General features: G+C 50.0%; 1 protein-coding gene across 1 annotated transcript in view; it reads right to left on the minus strand.

Annotated features, from left to right (window-relative positions):
- Positions 1 to 2773: 2773 nt before the first annotated feature.
- The window catches only part of ENTREP1 (endosomal transmembrane epsin interactor 1), a 67840-nt gene continuing 56601 nt past the window's right edge, over positions 2774 to 14012 (minus strand). The window contains exons 7-11 of the mRNA XM_040449397.1: positions 11961 to 12090; positions 11713 to 11791; positions 9946 to 10104; positions 6676 to 6968; positions 2774 to 3614 (exon numbers count right to left, since the gene is read on the minus strand). Of these exons, the coding sequence (XP_040305331.1) occupies positions 3411 to 3614; positions 6676 to 6968; positions 9946 to 10104; positions 11713 to 11791; positions 11961 to 12090 (865 nt within the window). The 3' untranslated portion in view covers positions 2774 to 3410. The remainder of the gene's footprint in view (positions 3615 to 6675; positions 6969 to 9945; positions 10105 to 11712; positions 11792 to 11960; positions 12091 to 14012) is intronic.

The raw sequence follows: 14012 nt of genomic DNA on the forward strand, positions 1-14012 counted from the left end.
GGGTGTGAGATGCTGATGGGGGGGGGGGGCGGGGCCCGGGGGAAATGGTACATGCCTAGGGGCCGGAGCTGTAGGAGAGATCTCTGTACTTGGTGTTCAATTTGCTCTAAACCTCAAACTGCTCTAAAAAAGTAAAGGCTGGGAGGTTACATCTTTCTGTGTTTTTTTCCTTACTATGATTTCATTTTCCTGGTCAATCAGTACTGTGGACTGAATGTTCACGTCCCTCAAAGTCCATCTGTTGAAGCCTTAATGCCAAGAGTGTTGGTATCTGGAGGCAAAGCCTTTGGCAAATAATTGGGTTTAGGTGAGGTTATGAGGGTGGTGCCCCCACGATGGGATTAGTGCCCTCAGAAGAGGAAAAAGAGGAACAGACTTCTTTCTTCCTTCCCGCCTGCCCTCTCTCCCCCTCCCTCCCTTTCCACTACAGGAGGACACAGCAAGAAGCCCACCATCTGCAAGCCAGGAAGGGGGGTGCTCTCACCCGACACCGAATCTGCTAGCACCTTGACCTTGGACTTCAGGGGCTCCAGAACTGTGAGAAATAAAGCTTCTATGTCTCCAGTCACCCAGTCTTTGGTAGGCTGTCGTAACAGGCCTAGTCAACTAACACGGTTTTCACTCAGTCTATAATTCACAAAAGCTTTTGGTCCATGACAGATTGGAGGGGGGAAAAAATCAGTCTTTCATCCCCAATAGTCTGAGAAGCTCTGACCTGCACCCATAGCCCTGGTCCTGGAGCCAGAATTACTGGTCTCCTTCTGCTCTGAGACTCAGTTTCCTCATGTGCAAATTGGGGGTGTAGATGGATTGGACCTTCCCAGTGCAGCTGTTCAGCAAATGTCTGGTTCTTTTGGCAAATATGGGCAGCCTTGTGCAGTTCCAGCCACGGACCCCTCTCCCTAATCTCACCATTGGGTAGGCTGTTCCAAAGAAAGCAGATCTTCAAAGAAATTCCGCCAGCCAGACACAAAGACTCACTGGCATGTCTGTGCAGAACAGTTTGGAACCTTGGGAAAGTCCCACTCGGTCTTCAGACACTTGGACACGCAGCTTGTGTGAAAGGGTGAGGTACAGATGCCAACATTATGAAGGAGCAGCCCGTGTCCTGATCCATCCCAGGACAGTCTCACGAAGTGGGGACCCGATTCTTACTCCCCATGGGAGCAGAGGCGACGGTACCCACGCAAGGCTCCTGCCCAGCCACACATCTTGTACCTCGCCAGTGAAAATGTATTTTAAAAACCCCTCACGCCAATCAGTCAACCCTCTGGGGTCATTCTGATAACTACATTTGAGATGCTTTGTCACCACCTCTGTGGTCCTCCAAGGCTAGAGAGGCGGACGCTGTGTGCACGTGAGGTGCCCACCCCCCTTCTCTGAGCCTTCCGGGTGAGGAGGCCCTCAGTGGCAGTTGGAGGTAATGGTGCAGGAGGGGAAGAAGACGGATGCGGCTAAAGACAATGCCCTCCCAGAATGGGAGAGATCATAAACCTAGAGATGTGAGAAAAGCCAGACCCTCCCTGCCCCCCCCACCCCCACCCCAGGGAAGCGGACCAACCCCCAGTGGGCAGCTGCGAGGCTGACGGCGAGGGCTTCTAGAAAAATGAAGACATTACTTGCTGCCACAGAGAGTCCAATGCCTGGGGGTGGGGGAGGAGAACAGAGAAACTGCAGGTGGGGAAGCCGCCGTCAACCTCCTCCACAAACACAGCCCGCCCGCCCCAGAGCAGCCTGCCAGCCCCCCAGCTCTCCCTCGCGTCCGGCTCTGCTTCCACAGCCAGTGCTCCCCACCCACCCCAACCAGCGCCTCCAAACGGTCTTCCCCCCTCTTCCTTACTCAGCCCCTCCAGGGGCCCCGCTGCAATTCCCACTCTAGCCTGGCGGCTTGCAGCCAGAAGAGTCTGTGCTTCCGTCAGCCTAGCTAGAGGCCTCAGCAAGCACTGCGTGAAAGAAACGGGAACTGTCAGACTGCACCTGTTCGGGAGGTGGAGAGAGACCGTGGCTTCCGGAGGGGCTGCTCGGGTGGGCACGACATCTCTACCCCTGAAGGGCTGAGGCACCTTGAGCAAGTTATGGAACCTCATCTTCCTCATCTGTAAAATGGGACCAGGAAGAGCACCCACCTCTTTGGCCGTCGGGAGGTGAACCGAGAGCTTGGAAGTCCCCCTACCACAGTCCCCGGAGCACACGCAGGGCCTGGCAAGGAAGACAGTCTCTCCTTTTATAGCCTCAGCCCCCAAACTAAACTATTCTCCAGCTGCACCTGATCTCTTGAAATGTAAATGGAATCTGTTACTCCAATTGAAAACTCTTCCGGGGTAGCTCGCGGTTAGCAGGGAAATCCAGCCTGAGGCTCCTCCCACCTCTGCCCTCTCTCTGCTCCCATTGGCCTCTAGCGCTGAGGGTTGCATTGGCCATTCGCTCCTCCTGCAGCAGCCTTCCCTGACTCTCAGTCGAGCCCTGCTCAAACATCAGCTCTTCAAAGAAACCTTCTCTCCCTTCTTCGCATGAATCCCCAGTCTATAATGACTGATCTGCTGCTCACGGCCCAGCTAGAAGGAAGCCGTTCCCTGAAGCCACTCAGCCAAGCGCTGCCTGAATGAACGAAGGTCGTGTTGTGATCCCCAGGGGGATGGTGCTTTGGAGATGAAGCCGGTTTGGTGGTCTGCCTGGACCAGAGCAGCTGCCCACCTCTGCTTCAAGTGTTCAGCCCTTCCTAAGGAAAGGCCTAGGTCACCTAGACACGTGCAAATGGTATACACCGAGCCCAGAGGTCCAAAGTACTCATTTTTATTCTCCGCCAGGCCTTATCCATCTCTAGTTTCGCAAGCACGAGTAAATGGAATCAACAAGACCCTCTCCCAAACGTCTTTCGTTACGATTTTCACTGAATGAGTTCCCCGTTTTTCCTAAAGAGACTGTGATTTGAGGGTGACCTAAAATGAAGCTTGACAAGTGCAGAAAACATGGGGGTTAATCGTCCTGCCTCTGTGCCCACTGCTCTCCCAGGGAGCAGCGAAAGGCTGCGGGAGCTATCAAGAGCGGCCCAGCAGATCTGTCCTTCCACTGAGGGAGGCACGCAGCGAGGAAGAGAGCCACGGGGCGTGAGGTGGGCAAAGAATCACTAGCCCACTTTCTGCCCAGGTGACCTGGCAGAGGCCTCCAGATCTGTGCATCCAAAAGCCAAAAGTGCCCGGAAGAACCTGCCTGTCCACCCCTGAATGCGCTCAGTCAGCAGAACGAGGTGCCGGAGAGGGGGGACAAATGTCCTCCAGCATGCCCCCCCCTTTTAAGGAGTTCCCGGAGGGCGCGCCAACTCCCAGCCAGGGGACCCCGTGGTTGGGGATCATTCCTCCTTCCGGGTCCATCTTCCGTCCTGCCCCCCCCGGGGGCCTGGCCTCACAGGTTCACAGGACAGTCTCCCGGATGACGCCGATGAGGCTGTGGGGCCGCTCGGCCTCCGCTCGCCGGGGCCTCCTCTGGGCTCTCGGCCTCCCCGCCGGGACGAAGGTGCTGAGGTCCCCGCAGCTCTGCAGGTGCAAGAGTCCAGGCTGTCTCCGGGAGGGTGGCACGTGGGCCCTGGAAGTGCTGGGCTGCAACGGGGCCATGATCTTGGGGAGAAGAAGAGGGTGAGGGACACGTTAAGCTTCACCACATGAGGTCCCTGCAACCGGCCTCCTCTATCCATCCATGCACTCTGTAGCTCAGTTGCTTTGGAAAAGAAAATAGGCTGTTTTCCCCATGTGGAACACAACTGGAATTCACAGATGCTTTCAACAGACTGCCTCTTTTCTAACGTTCCTACGAAATTCCCCAATTTTCTAGGGTGTCGGCTGCCCACCTGCCTCACTTTACCTCCCGGGTCTCCACGTTTCTGGAGGGGACAGGAGCTGGTGACATGGATTCCCAGCTCCCCGACAGCAATTGTGACATGGGGCTGGAGCATCAGTAGTTCTAACAGGAGCCCAGGTGACAGCAATGTGCTTGAAAAGTGAGTAACTACCAATCTGGCATGGAGTCCAGCTAATGAGGTTAGAAAATGTCAACCAAAACCAGCGACGCTTCCAATCGACCTGACAACCCTTGGATAAAAAACACAATAAACAACATAAAAACTAAGCCACTCTATTTGTAAAAATGTTTCAGAATGGTTCTACTGCTCGATCTGTTTTGCAGTGGAGCACATATGTGACTTTAAACATGTCAGAATAGCGCTTACTTCGTAAAATGGCAAAAATACAGGGAATTCCTCATCCAATTGGGATTGACGAGGGGAGAATTGTCGGGTAGGTACATGGAAGTTTCCAGAAGCGGCACAGTCATGACTATATGACCTGTAATACTGTTAGTGACTTTAGAAAAACCCAGGTGCTTCATTATTACCTGTGATTGTTCTATCAGAAAACAATCATTGGGATGACTTTTTGTCTCATTTATACCATTCTGAGAGTTAAAAAAAAATTTTTTTAATGTTTGACAGAGAGAGAGAGAGAGAGAGAGAGAGAGAGAGAGAGAGCATGAGCGGGGGAGGGGCTGAAAGAGAGGGAGACACAGAATCTGAAGCAGGATCCAGGCTCCGAGCTGTCAGCACAGAGCCCAACGTGGGGCTCGAACCCAGGAACAGTAAGATCATGACCTGAGCTGAACCCGGACGCTTAACCGACTGATCCACCAGGGCACCCCTGTACCATTCTGAGATTTTAAGGTCATGGGAAGAAAATCCCTCCAAGGGATGGGACATTAAATTTTGCTACCATACTGTTATTATATTTGTCCTTCTGGTTAAAAAGAAAACTCCAGCAATCATAGACGTCAATTGTCATTACGTGTAAATTAGGGCAAGTGGTTTTGACACAGATAAAAATTAAAATGGCTCTAAAAACGCATTCTAGTAATACCAGGAAAAGTAAAAATGTGCAAAGCTGAGTGGAGTCATAAATAAAAGCTCTCCTTCTGCTTGTCCCTACTTCCTTCTGTCTGGGGAGAGACGTGACATTACAACACATCACCGCTGGGGGCCACTCCTGGAAGGAGCCAGCAGATGACCCGGAGTCCACTGCAGCAATCCCAGTGCCTGAACTTTTATCCAGACTTGGCACAAAGACCCAGCAGACATTCGCGGTGACAGCATCTGTCGAACTGAAAGTGCTTGTTCTTTTTCCCCAGAGCTGTTTTCCAGAGGAGCCCGTGCAGAAGGTCCACACCAATGGCTTGGCAGATACGCCAGCTCTCACCTCCCTAGGGCTTGGCAGCCTTGCACAAGTGGCTCCAAATGCTTGCTGTTTCTCGGGCTGTCGGGGCTGGACAGAGAGGAGGAGGTAGGGAATGACTTCCGGCGTGGGCCCGGGGATATGAGGATGTAAATGTCTCCCCTACACAGACGCTAACGAGAGCCTGACCCAAGACCACAGGCTGACCACTGGTTTAGAAAACAGCCAACAAGAGGGTCTCCAGTTCACGTACCTGCTCAAGTGAGTAATCAGATGTCTCTTCTACTCCCCTGGGTCCCCTGAGGGGCCAGGAGAGAAACTGGCTTCTGTCAAAAGAGGCCAGCAGGTAGAAAGGGGAAACGGAAAGGAAGATGAACAGGGACTTTGTCCGTCTTAACAACTCACCGAGGACCCTGTGGCAACTTCCCTTGGGCCCAGCAGCCCAGGGTATGCGTTGGGCACTTAATGCACACAGACACCAGCAGGCATCACCCGTGAGCCACTGTGCTCTGAGATCTACCATGGCCGCCCCTCATACAAGGGGCAACAAAGTAAGTGCCTAAAACATAATGGCTTTTAAAAGAGGTGGGTAATTAAAGCTGTGACCCGTCCGCAGTTCTCATCAGGAGCAAACCCTCTTCGTTCAGAGGCACAGGGGTGGAGACCACCCAGTCCAAGGCTTCACTTTTTTAAAAAATGAGAAAACTGGGGCACCTAGGTGGCTCAGTCAGTTAAGTGCCCGACTCCTGATTTCGGCTCACGTCATGATCTCACGGTTCATGAGTCTGAGCCCCACATCGGGCTCTGTGCTGATAGTGCAGAGCCTGCTTGAGATTCTCTCTCTCTGTCTCTCTCTCTCTCAAAATAAATAAATACACATTAAATAATCAAATAAAATAGGTAAAAATGAGAAAACGGACACCCAAATGGATTATATTACGTGCCCAATGTTATCTTTCCACTGGGTGACTTCAGATTAGGGAATTGCCTTGTAGTTTTTAATCTATGCAGAGGAAAAGGCATTTATTCCTTTAAGTCCTATTGGTTTAGATATCTTGCCAGTACTTCGTGGGAATATCAACAGCTCCCAGAATGCTGCCAATTTTAAAATTCAGGGATGTCCATCATTGTCACAGGGCTGAGAAACCATGCCCTATCAATCAATGCCCAGACTCCTTGCTCTTCTGCCCGAGCTGCACCCCTTTCTTTTCCCAGGAGTGCTTCCACGTCCTAGGAAAATCACTTTCTCTCCCTGGGCCAAGGAGCCTGTGGAAAAGTCATCACACCTGAAAAGAAAGTGCTTCAGCTTCGTCTCTCTCCCTCCCCAGACCTCCTAACAATCCCAATTCCCTTGATACATGACCAGGAACTTATGTGCCTTGGACTGGAGATCAGAAAAGCTGCCTCAGCTGCCACGGAAACAAGTTCTCCGACTCGCGCCCGAGACGAGTAATAAAACTACCTGTTCGAGGAAACTGGCACTCGTGATGGCCTCCTCCATGTGCTCCTCGTCAGACTTCAGAACAGATTTAATGTTCTCGACGAGCTCATGGATGTCCGGGGTCATACTGCAGGAGGACTGCTCCAGGAACCTGGCCACCAGCAGCTTGGTGTCCATGTAGGACTTGTAATCTATCAGGGACCGAGGCCGGCATCGCGAGGCTCTGCATCTCAGACCTCTCCTCAAAGTCACTGTGGCCAGCTGCGGTCTTCCCTCTGTCTGCGTGGCAGCTTCACAGCTGAGCACCGGGGCAGCTGTGGGCAGAGACAGACAATACATGCCCGTTGGCCATGCCCCCGTGAACACACGCCTGGACGGAGACAGTGAGGGCCACTAAACTTGGCGTGGAAAGCATGTTGCAAATGCCAATGACCATGCACGTCTTGCTTTTCGTCTTGCAGAGGGAAAAGGAAAACAACAACGACGACGACACAAACGTATTCCCTGAAGTTCCAAAAGGACATGTCCCCAAAGCATTTTATTGTGCCACATAAAACACAACCACCAAGCTGAAGACAGATGACAGAGAAGAGCATCCAGAATGCAAACTGCAACGGAGCAATGGTTCCATGGAGTAATGACCGGTAAGTGGGGATGGGTGGCGAGCAGGAAACAGGAAAAGAGATGGCCAGCCCGATGAAAGAATGTTCCAAGGGGCGGAGGGGAAGGTGAAGGTGGCACTTAGACTGAGGAGAGACAAGACTGTGGGATGAATGGAGTGCTCTGCTCCCTGTGACTGTACCTTTGCCCTAAACATCCTCAGGGCATGGTGCTGACTTATGGATGCTCACACCATGGCTGGGAGGTAGCTCTATGGCTGACTATTAAGGAGAGAAAAATCTAGGTGCAGAAAAATCACATGTCATTCTTGAAGTCAACACGTGGCCTGGGAGATCCACCACAGGCCCTAATTTCCACAGCTACCTACATCAGAAGGGTTTCAGGACCAGCAGAGCATTACTGCACCATCAAGTGGGTGAAGTGAAACTCAGACCTGGTCTCCACGTTTTCGTCAGCCAGCCAGCAGCCCTCAGCATACACGACACTGGAGAATTGAGTCTGTGAAGGCCTGACAAGCGGAAATTTGATATTCGAGGAAGAAAGGAGGCGGAGGGTGGGAGAACAGGAGGAAGGGGAGCACTCCTTTTCCTCTGGAGAAAAGTAGACATGGGGAGCGCCAAACAGGGGTTAGTGGCATCCTCCAGGCTGCCATGTGCATGTTCCCACACAGAGCAGGAGGTTTTCAGAAATGGTCCCTACAGACACTCATGTGTGAGGATGGTCAGGGACTGCACACTGTCACTGGAAGGCAATCTGGTCCCTTCTACGATTGAGGGCTCCAACAGGTAAACATGTGTCATCATTGCCCCGCAGCGCTGCAGAATGGGGGAGGGGCTCTGGAAGGATCTCACTAAGCTGTTCAGACAGCCAAGTTCCCGGGGAAGCAGGCAGGTGGCCAGCTCGAGTCCTCAACTCGCCAGGTAGGGTAGAGACCCTCTGTGAAATGGGCTTGGGGAGCTGAGGGGCCCGGCTGCTGGCCTGTGGGCTTGCAGAGGTGCTCAGTCCCAGGCGGTGGGACTCCTCCAGCACAGAAGACAAGAGGAATGTTCCCTCTGGCGCCCACAAGGTCAGTCCAGAGCTGTGGCAAACAACACAGGCTGTCAGAGGGACAGAACCAACACTACAAGTGGGGGGAGGACAACACGGGGCCCCAGAGAGAGCAGGGGGAGAGCGTTTGCAAAGTCGTATTTGCATCGAGCTTCAGGAGAGCGGAGGCTACTTGTTAGAACAGGTCACCGAAAGAAGCCTGTACTGGTGGCCTTACAGTTTCATTGTCTTCCTTTATTTCCTTTATTTTTTACGATTTTCCACAATGAAGAGCTATTTGGTATTCACGCATTCAGGTATTCATGTATCCAGAAAAAGGACTCAATGTTCTTTAAATTTTTAAAAATTTTTAAATTTGGGGGGTGCCTGGGTGGCTCAGTTGGTTGAGCATCTGACCTCGGCTCAGGTCATGATCTCTCAGTTCATGGGTTCGAGCCCCACATCAGGCCCTCTGCAGTCAGTGTGGAGCCCACTTTGGACTCTCTGCCTCCCTCTCTCTGCTCCTCCTCTGCCCACGTGCATACATTTGCATGCACTCTCTCAAAAATAAACGTTAAAAAAAACTTTACTTAAAAATTTTTAATTAAAAAAATTTTTTTGATTTAAAATTATTCTGGGGCGCCTGGGTGGTGCAGTCGGTTGAGCGTCCGACTTCAGCCAGGTTACGATCTCGCGGTCCGTGGGTTCGAGCCCCGCGTCGGGCTCTGGGCTGATGGCTCAGAGCCTGGAGCCTGTTTCCGATTCTGTGTCTCCCTCTCTCTCTCTGCCCCTCCCCTGTTCACGCTCTGTCTCTCTCTGTCCCAAAAATAAATAAACGTTGAAAAAAAAATTTTTTTTAAAATAAAAAATAAAAAAAATAAAATTATTCAAATAACATCTACACACAAACTCAAAATGGAGAGGGAGAAAACTGGAGTGAGTCTCACTCTGTCTAAAGTTCTCAAAACAAGCCAGATTTAAATAACTCAAGTACTCATACACAGTAAAAAAAAAAAAAAAAAAAAAAAAGATAAATCAAAAGAGAGAGGGTAAAAAAATACAGCCCTTTAACTTTTTCCTTCAGAGAGAAGGTTTATTTCCACAGGACTGTGAGCACCCAGAAATCAGAGTCAGGTTTGCATTGTTTTCTTCACATAGTAGCACTCCACGGTCATGTGCAACCAAATGCTTTTGCTAACAATGACTTGAAAAACTCAATACCAGGGGCGCCTGGGTGGCGCAGTCGGTTAAGCGTCCGGCTTCAGCCAGGTCACGATCTCGCGGTCCGTGAGTTCGAGCCCCGCGTCAGGCTCTGGGCTGATGGCTCAGAGCCTGGAGCCTGTTTCTGATTCTGTGTCCCCCTCTCTCTCTGCCCCTCCCCCGTTCATGCTCTGTCTCTCTCTGTCCCAAAAATAAATAAACGTTTAAAAAAAAAAAAAAAAAAGAAAAACTCAATACCAGTCTTAAAAGATGGGGCAGATATATCTTCCTAATGTGCATGCAGAATATCTTATTTTCCCAAGACCTCTTAACCTCTTTCTAGACATCTCTTAAACTGCCCCCACCCCACCCCCAGCTTTCACCAGGCACCTTTGGGCAAACACGTGCATGGGGCCCTGCAAGTAGCTTGGGGAGTGCCATCACCTCTCTCCGCGGAATGATGGAGCACAGGGTCGCTCCTGGATCTCGCCCTCAGCTGCGGCGGGGCTCTCCGGCTTCCCGCAGGACGCAGCTGGTTTGCATCGGGCGCTGACATGGATCCACTTTCTTCTCCAGGTATGTTAGGACTGTCCCCACCTGATTCTTTTTTTAAAAAAAAAGAGAAACGCACATTATTTCACCAGCTGCCGCCTTCAAAATGTTGGGCAGGAAACACCTGTGAGCCCCAACCTGTAAGGGCAGGAAAATACAGTGAACAACATTTGCTTCGGCTCCCGGCCCAGTGAGTTTTTACTTCCCAGCACTGTGGGAACCGCTGCCTCTCCAAACCATCCCTCCACACCTAAAACAAGCAAACAAAAAACTTTAAGTCGAAGAGCAGAGCAAAATAAAGAAGCCATTCCAAAATGTCAGGGTGTGTGTGTGTGTGTGTGTGCGCGTGTTTGTTTTCCTAAGAGTGTTAGAATCTTCTCCAGGGAAAGCTCCTGGCCGCTTTCCCTGTTTCTGAGAATTCAGGGTGAGCTTGCGTGGGTGGAAGTACATGCCTGCCCGGGTAAGGTGACTGTGAGGGCTGCAGACCAAAGGCAGAAAGACGAGGCATTTGCACGGCCTAGAGTGGAGGCCATGCTCGGGAACTCCTGAAGGCCAAGGGAAAGAGCCAGGGCCGCTGAGCAGATAGGTAAAACCACTCAAGAAACGGGTGACTTCTGTTCAGCATGACCAAATCACGTCATTTGTGAGCCTGAGTGTGGTCTGGGTAACTTTTTTTAAGAAGTGGAAGAATCCCAAACATGCTTAGGAGGGAGAACGCAGCTGCATTATTCCAAGATGGAAGGTGAGCAGAACAGAGACCTGTTCCAAACGGCGCCACTGAAAATTCACCTCCGTCGAAAATAGCCACACTTGATCCATTATTTATCACCACTGCCATTTTGTGCTGGTGGACAGTTTTCTGGGCCATTTAAAACCTCTCCAAAGAAAGAAAGAAAGCTGTAACAGTGTTCCCTTAAAGGACAAGGATAGCTGTAAACTGACTCTAGCGTTTTGAGGCAGGACTGAAAATCAGCATTCATTCTGTGTGAAGGCACCGTGACATAGACCCCAGGTTAAAAATGACAGCGCAATCTCACAGATCATCATCCTGAAATCAACAAAACTCCTTTTTCCCTTTAAAAAGAGCCCAGCTTATTTTAACAGGAGAAAGAAAATCTGAGATGGGAAAACATTGGACTGCCAAATTATAATCTATAATCCATTTCACAGGGTGAAGAGCCTTGTTACTCCTCAAAGATTCTTATAATTTTTTTTGTCATGTTTATTTATTTTTAAGAGAGGGAGCCAGACACAGAGAGGGAGCCAGACACAGAGTGCGAGCAGGGGAGGGGCAGAGAGAGAGGGAGACACAGAATCCCAAGCAGGCTCCAGGCTCTGAGCTGTCAGCACAGAGCCTGACGCGGGGCTCGAACCCATGAACTGTGAGATTGTGACCTGAGCCGAAGTTGGACATTTAACCGACTGAGCCAGCCAGGCACCCCACTCCTAAAAAAATTCTAAGGATATCTTTATTTCTGTTTACATAGTATCTCTCACTTGCCAACCCTAATTGTTGACAGTACTTTTACACCTGGACAAAGGATACAGTGTGGACCATTGGCTCCAAGGTATCTGACCCCCAACAAAGTATCATATAGGTCACCATTTTGTATCTTACGCTACTGAACCCTGAGTTTGAGCAGTGATAATGTTTATTACCTCGAGTCACTGGCATGCAGATTGGCTCCAAGGGGCTCATGGCACCTTCTGATCCTTCTGGCATGTGGAATGAAGATCCCTACGTCACAGGAGAAAAGAGGGTTATCTGGTGATACTCAACCCCACCCCCATCTGGACTCCACTGAACTTCAAAGCAAGTGCAGGGCCCAGTCTCCCACCATTCTCTGTGCCCCATGCTGCACCTCCTACTAGCAGTCAAGGTACCAAGGAGAAACTATAGACTGTACCTGCTCCTGGTCCGTCTGGCTCACCACAGCCTCATAGGGAGGCGGGGGGTCCAAAGGACAGAACACTTCCACACCTTTGATTCGCGCTCCGTAGATATGTGGGAGTGGAATAACATCAGGACCGACCATCCTAGAAAAAGCATCTTGGCATCAGGAAGCAGATTCTACGCGAATTCTGCGCATCTGACAGCAGCTGCAACTAACTGCATGGTGGCCTTTGCCCGTGGAGGGTTATCCACTGACAGCGTGGATGACCCCTCACTCCTCCATGACCATCTCCCGGCCCTGGAGCAGGGGATAGTCTAAACTGCTCTCCGATGGAAAGCCCAGAGTTTCTTAGGCAAGTTCAATGCCATCATTCCTTTTATGATTTTCAATGTTTTTACTTATTTTTGAGAAAGAAAGAGACACAGCAAGTCAGGGAGGGGTGGAGATAGAGAGAGACACAGAATCTGAAGCAGGTTCCAGCACAGAGCTGACAGCACAGAGCCTGATGTGGGGCTTGAACTTAACGAACCATGAGATCATGACCTGAGCCGAAGCCACGTGCTCAACCGACTAAGCCACCCAGGTGCCCCTGCCATCATTCCTTTTAAATCCAAAGCAAGCGATAATCCCAAAGACAGAAAGCAGGTTAATGGCTGCCAGGGGCTGGGGAGGGGATTGGGGCAAAACTGCTCAGTGGGTACCAGCCTCCCTGGAGGTGATGAGATCGCTGCAGAACCAGATGGGGGTGGAGGTTGCACAACATGGTGACTGTACCAAATGCCACTCAATGGTACGCTTTCCAATGGTTCTACTCATGTTATGAGAATGTCACCTCAATGAAAGACAAAAACAAAACTAGGGACTCAGGGAAGCTCAATTATTTCTTACATTAGGATACGACAAGATTTCTTGCCTGGGCTTCCCTAATGTCTGATTCATGGAAACTCACTCGTGGAAACTCACTGTTTGTTAAATAGTTGAAGGGATGAATTAATTTTTCCAGAAAAGCGAGCAACATCACAGCTCAAAGACAAAGCAGTGTACTTCAGGAGTCACAGAGTAACCCATCTTAAATGTAGTCAGTCAACAAACACTGAGCACTTGCTTCATGCCAGGCACTGTGACTTTTGTCCTGTGAGTGAGGGACCCTCCAAAGCAAATAAATGAAGTAACAGGGGCGCCTGGGTGGCTCAGTCAGTTGAGAGTCCGACTTCGGCTCAGGTCATGATCTCACAGTTGACAAGTTCGAGCTCCGCGTCAGGCTCTGTGCTGACAGCTCAGAGCCTGGAGCCTCCAGGGATTCTGTATCTCCCTCTCTCTCTGCCCATTGCTCACTCATGCTCTGTCTCTCTCTGTGTCAAAAATAAATAAACATTAAAAAAATTTAAATGAAGAAACAAATCTCAAGATTTTCTGCCTGTGTTCGTAAAAAACTACACACACACACACACACACACACACACACGCAAAAAGGTTGTAAAGAACCTAAATTGTAAAATGGTAGCTTAAAATACACAGACTCTTGTACCTGTTGACCAAACTTCAAGTTATAAAATAAATAAGTCCTACGGATATAATACACAGCAGGGTGACTGCCGTTAATACTATTGTATTGCATATTTGAACGTTGCTAAGAGAGTAAACCCTAAAAGTTCTCAACCCAAGAAAAACAATCCTGTTACTATGTGTGATGATTTACCACGGTGATCACTCCACAATAAACACAAATACTGAATCATTATGCTGTACACCTGAAGCTAATAGAATGTTCTAGGTCAATTATATCTCATTCTTTAAAAGACACAAGGAAGACCAGAACATCTGTACTCAGGCTGTGGAGTATTAGAGAATGAAAATAAGAGACAGGAGCAATAGTTGAACATCTGTTCTTGAAATGTGAAAATGGGACATAACCTGAAGAGACTGGTGATAGATTCTGGGCCAGCTGCGTGCAGGGCCTGCTTTTCTCAGAAAGGTGCTCTGGGGGGTTACAGTTGTTTCATTTTATTCCTGTGCCCACTCTGGTGGAGGAAAAAAGTTGAAAAACATGTGATGTTCTTTTTT

The sequence above is a fragment of the Herpailurus yagouaroundi genome, unplaced genomic scaffold, assembly GCF_014898765.1.
Source record: "Herpailurus yagouaroundi ecotype Mexico unplaced genomic scaffold, PumYag 199, whole genome shotgun sequence".
NCBI lineage: Eukaryota > Metazoa > Chordata > Mammalia > Carnivora > Felidae > Herpailurus > Herpailurus yagouaroundi.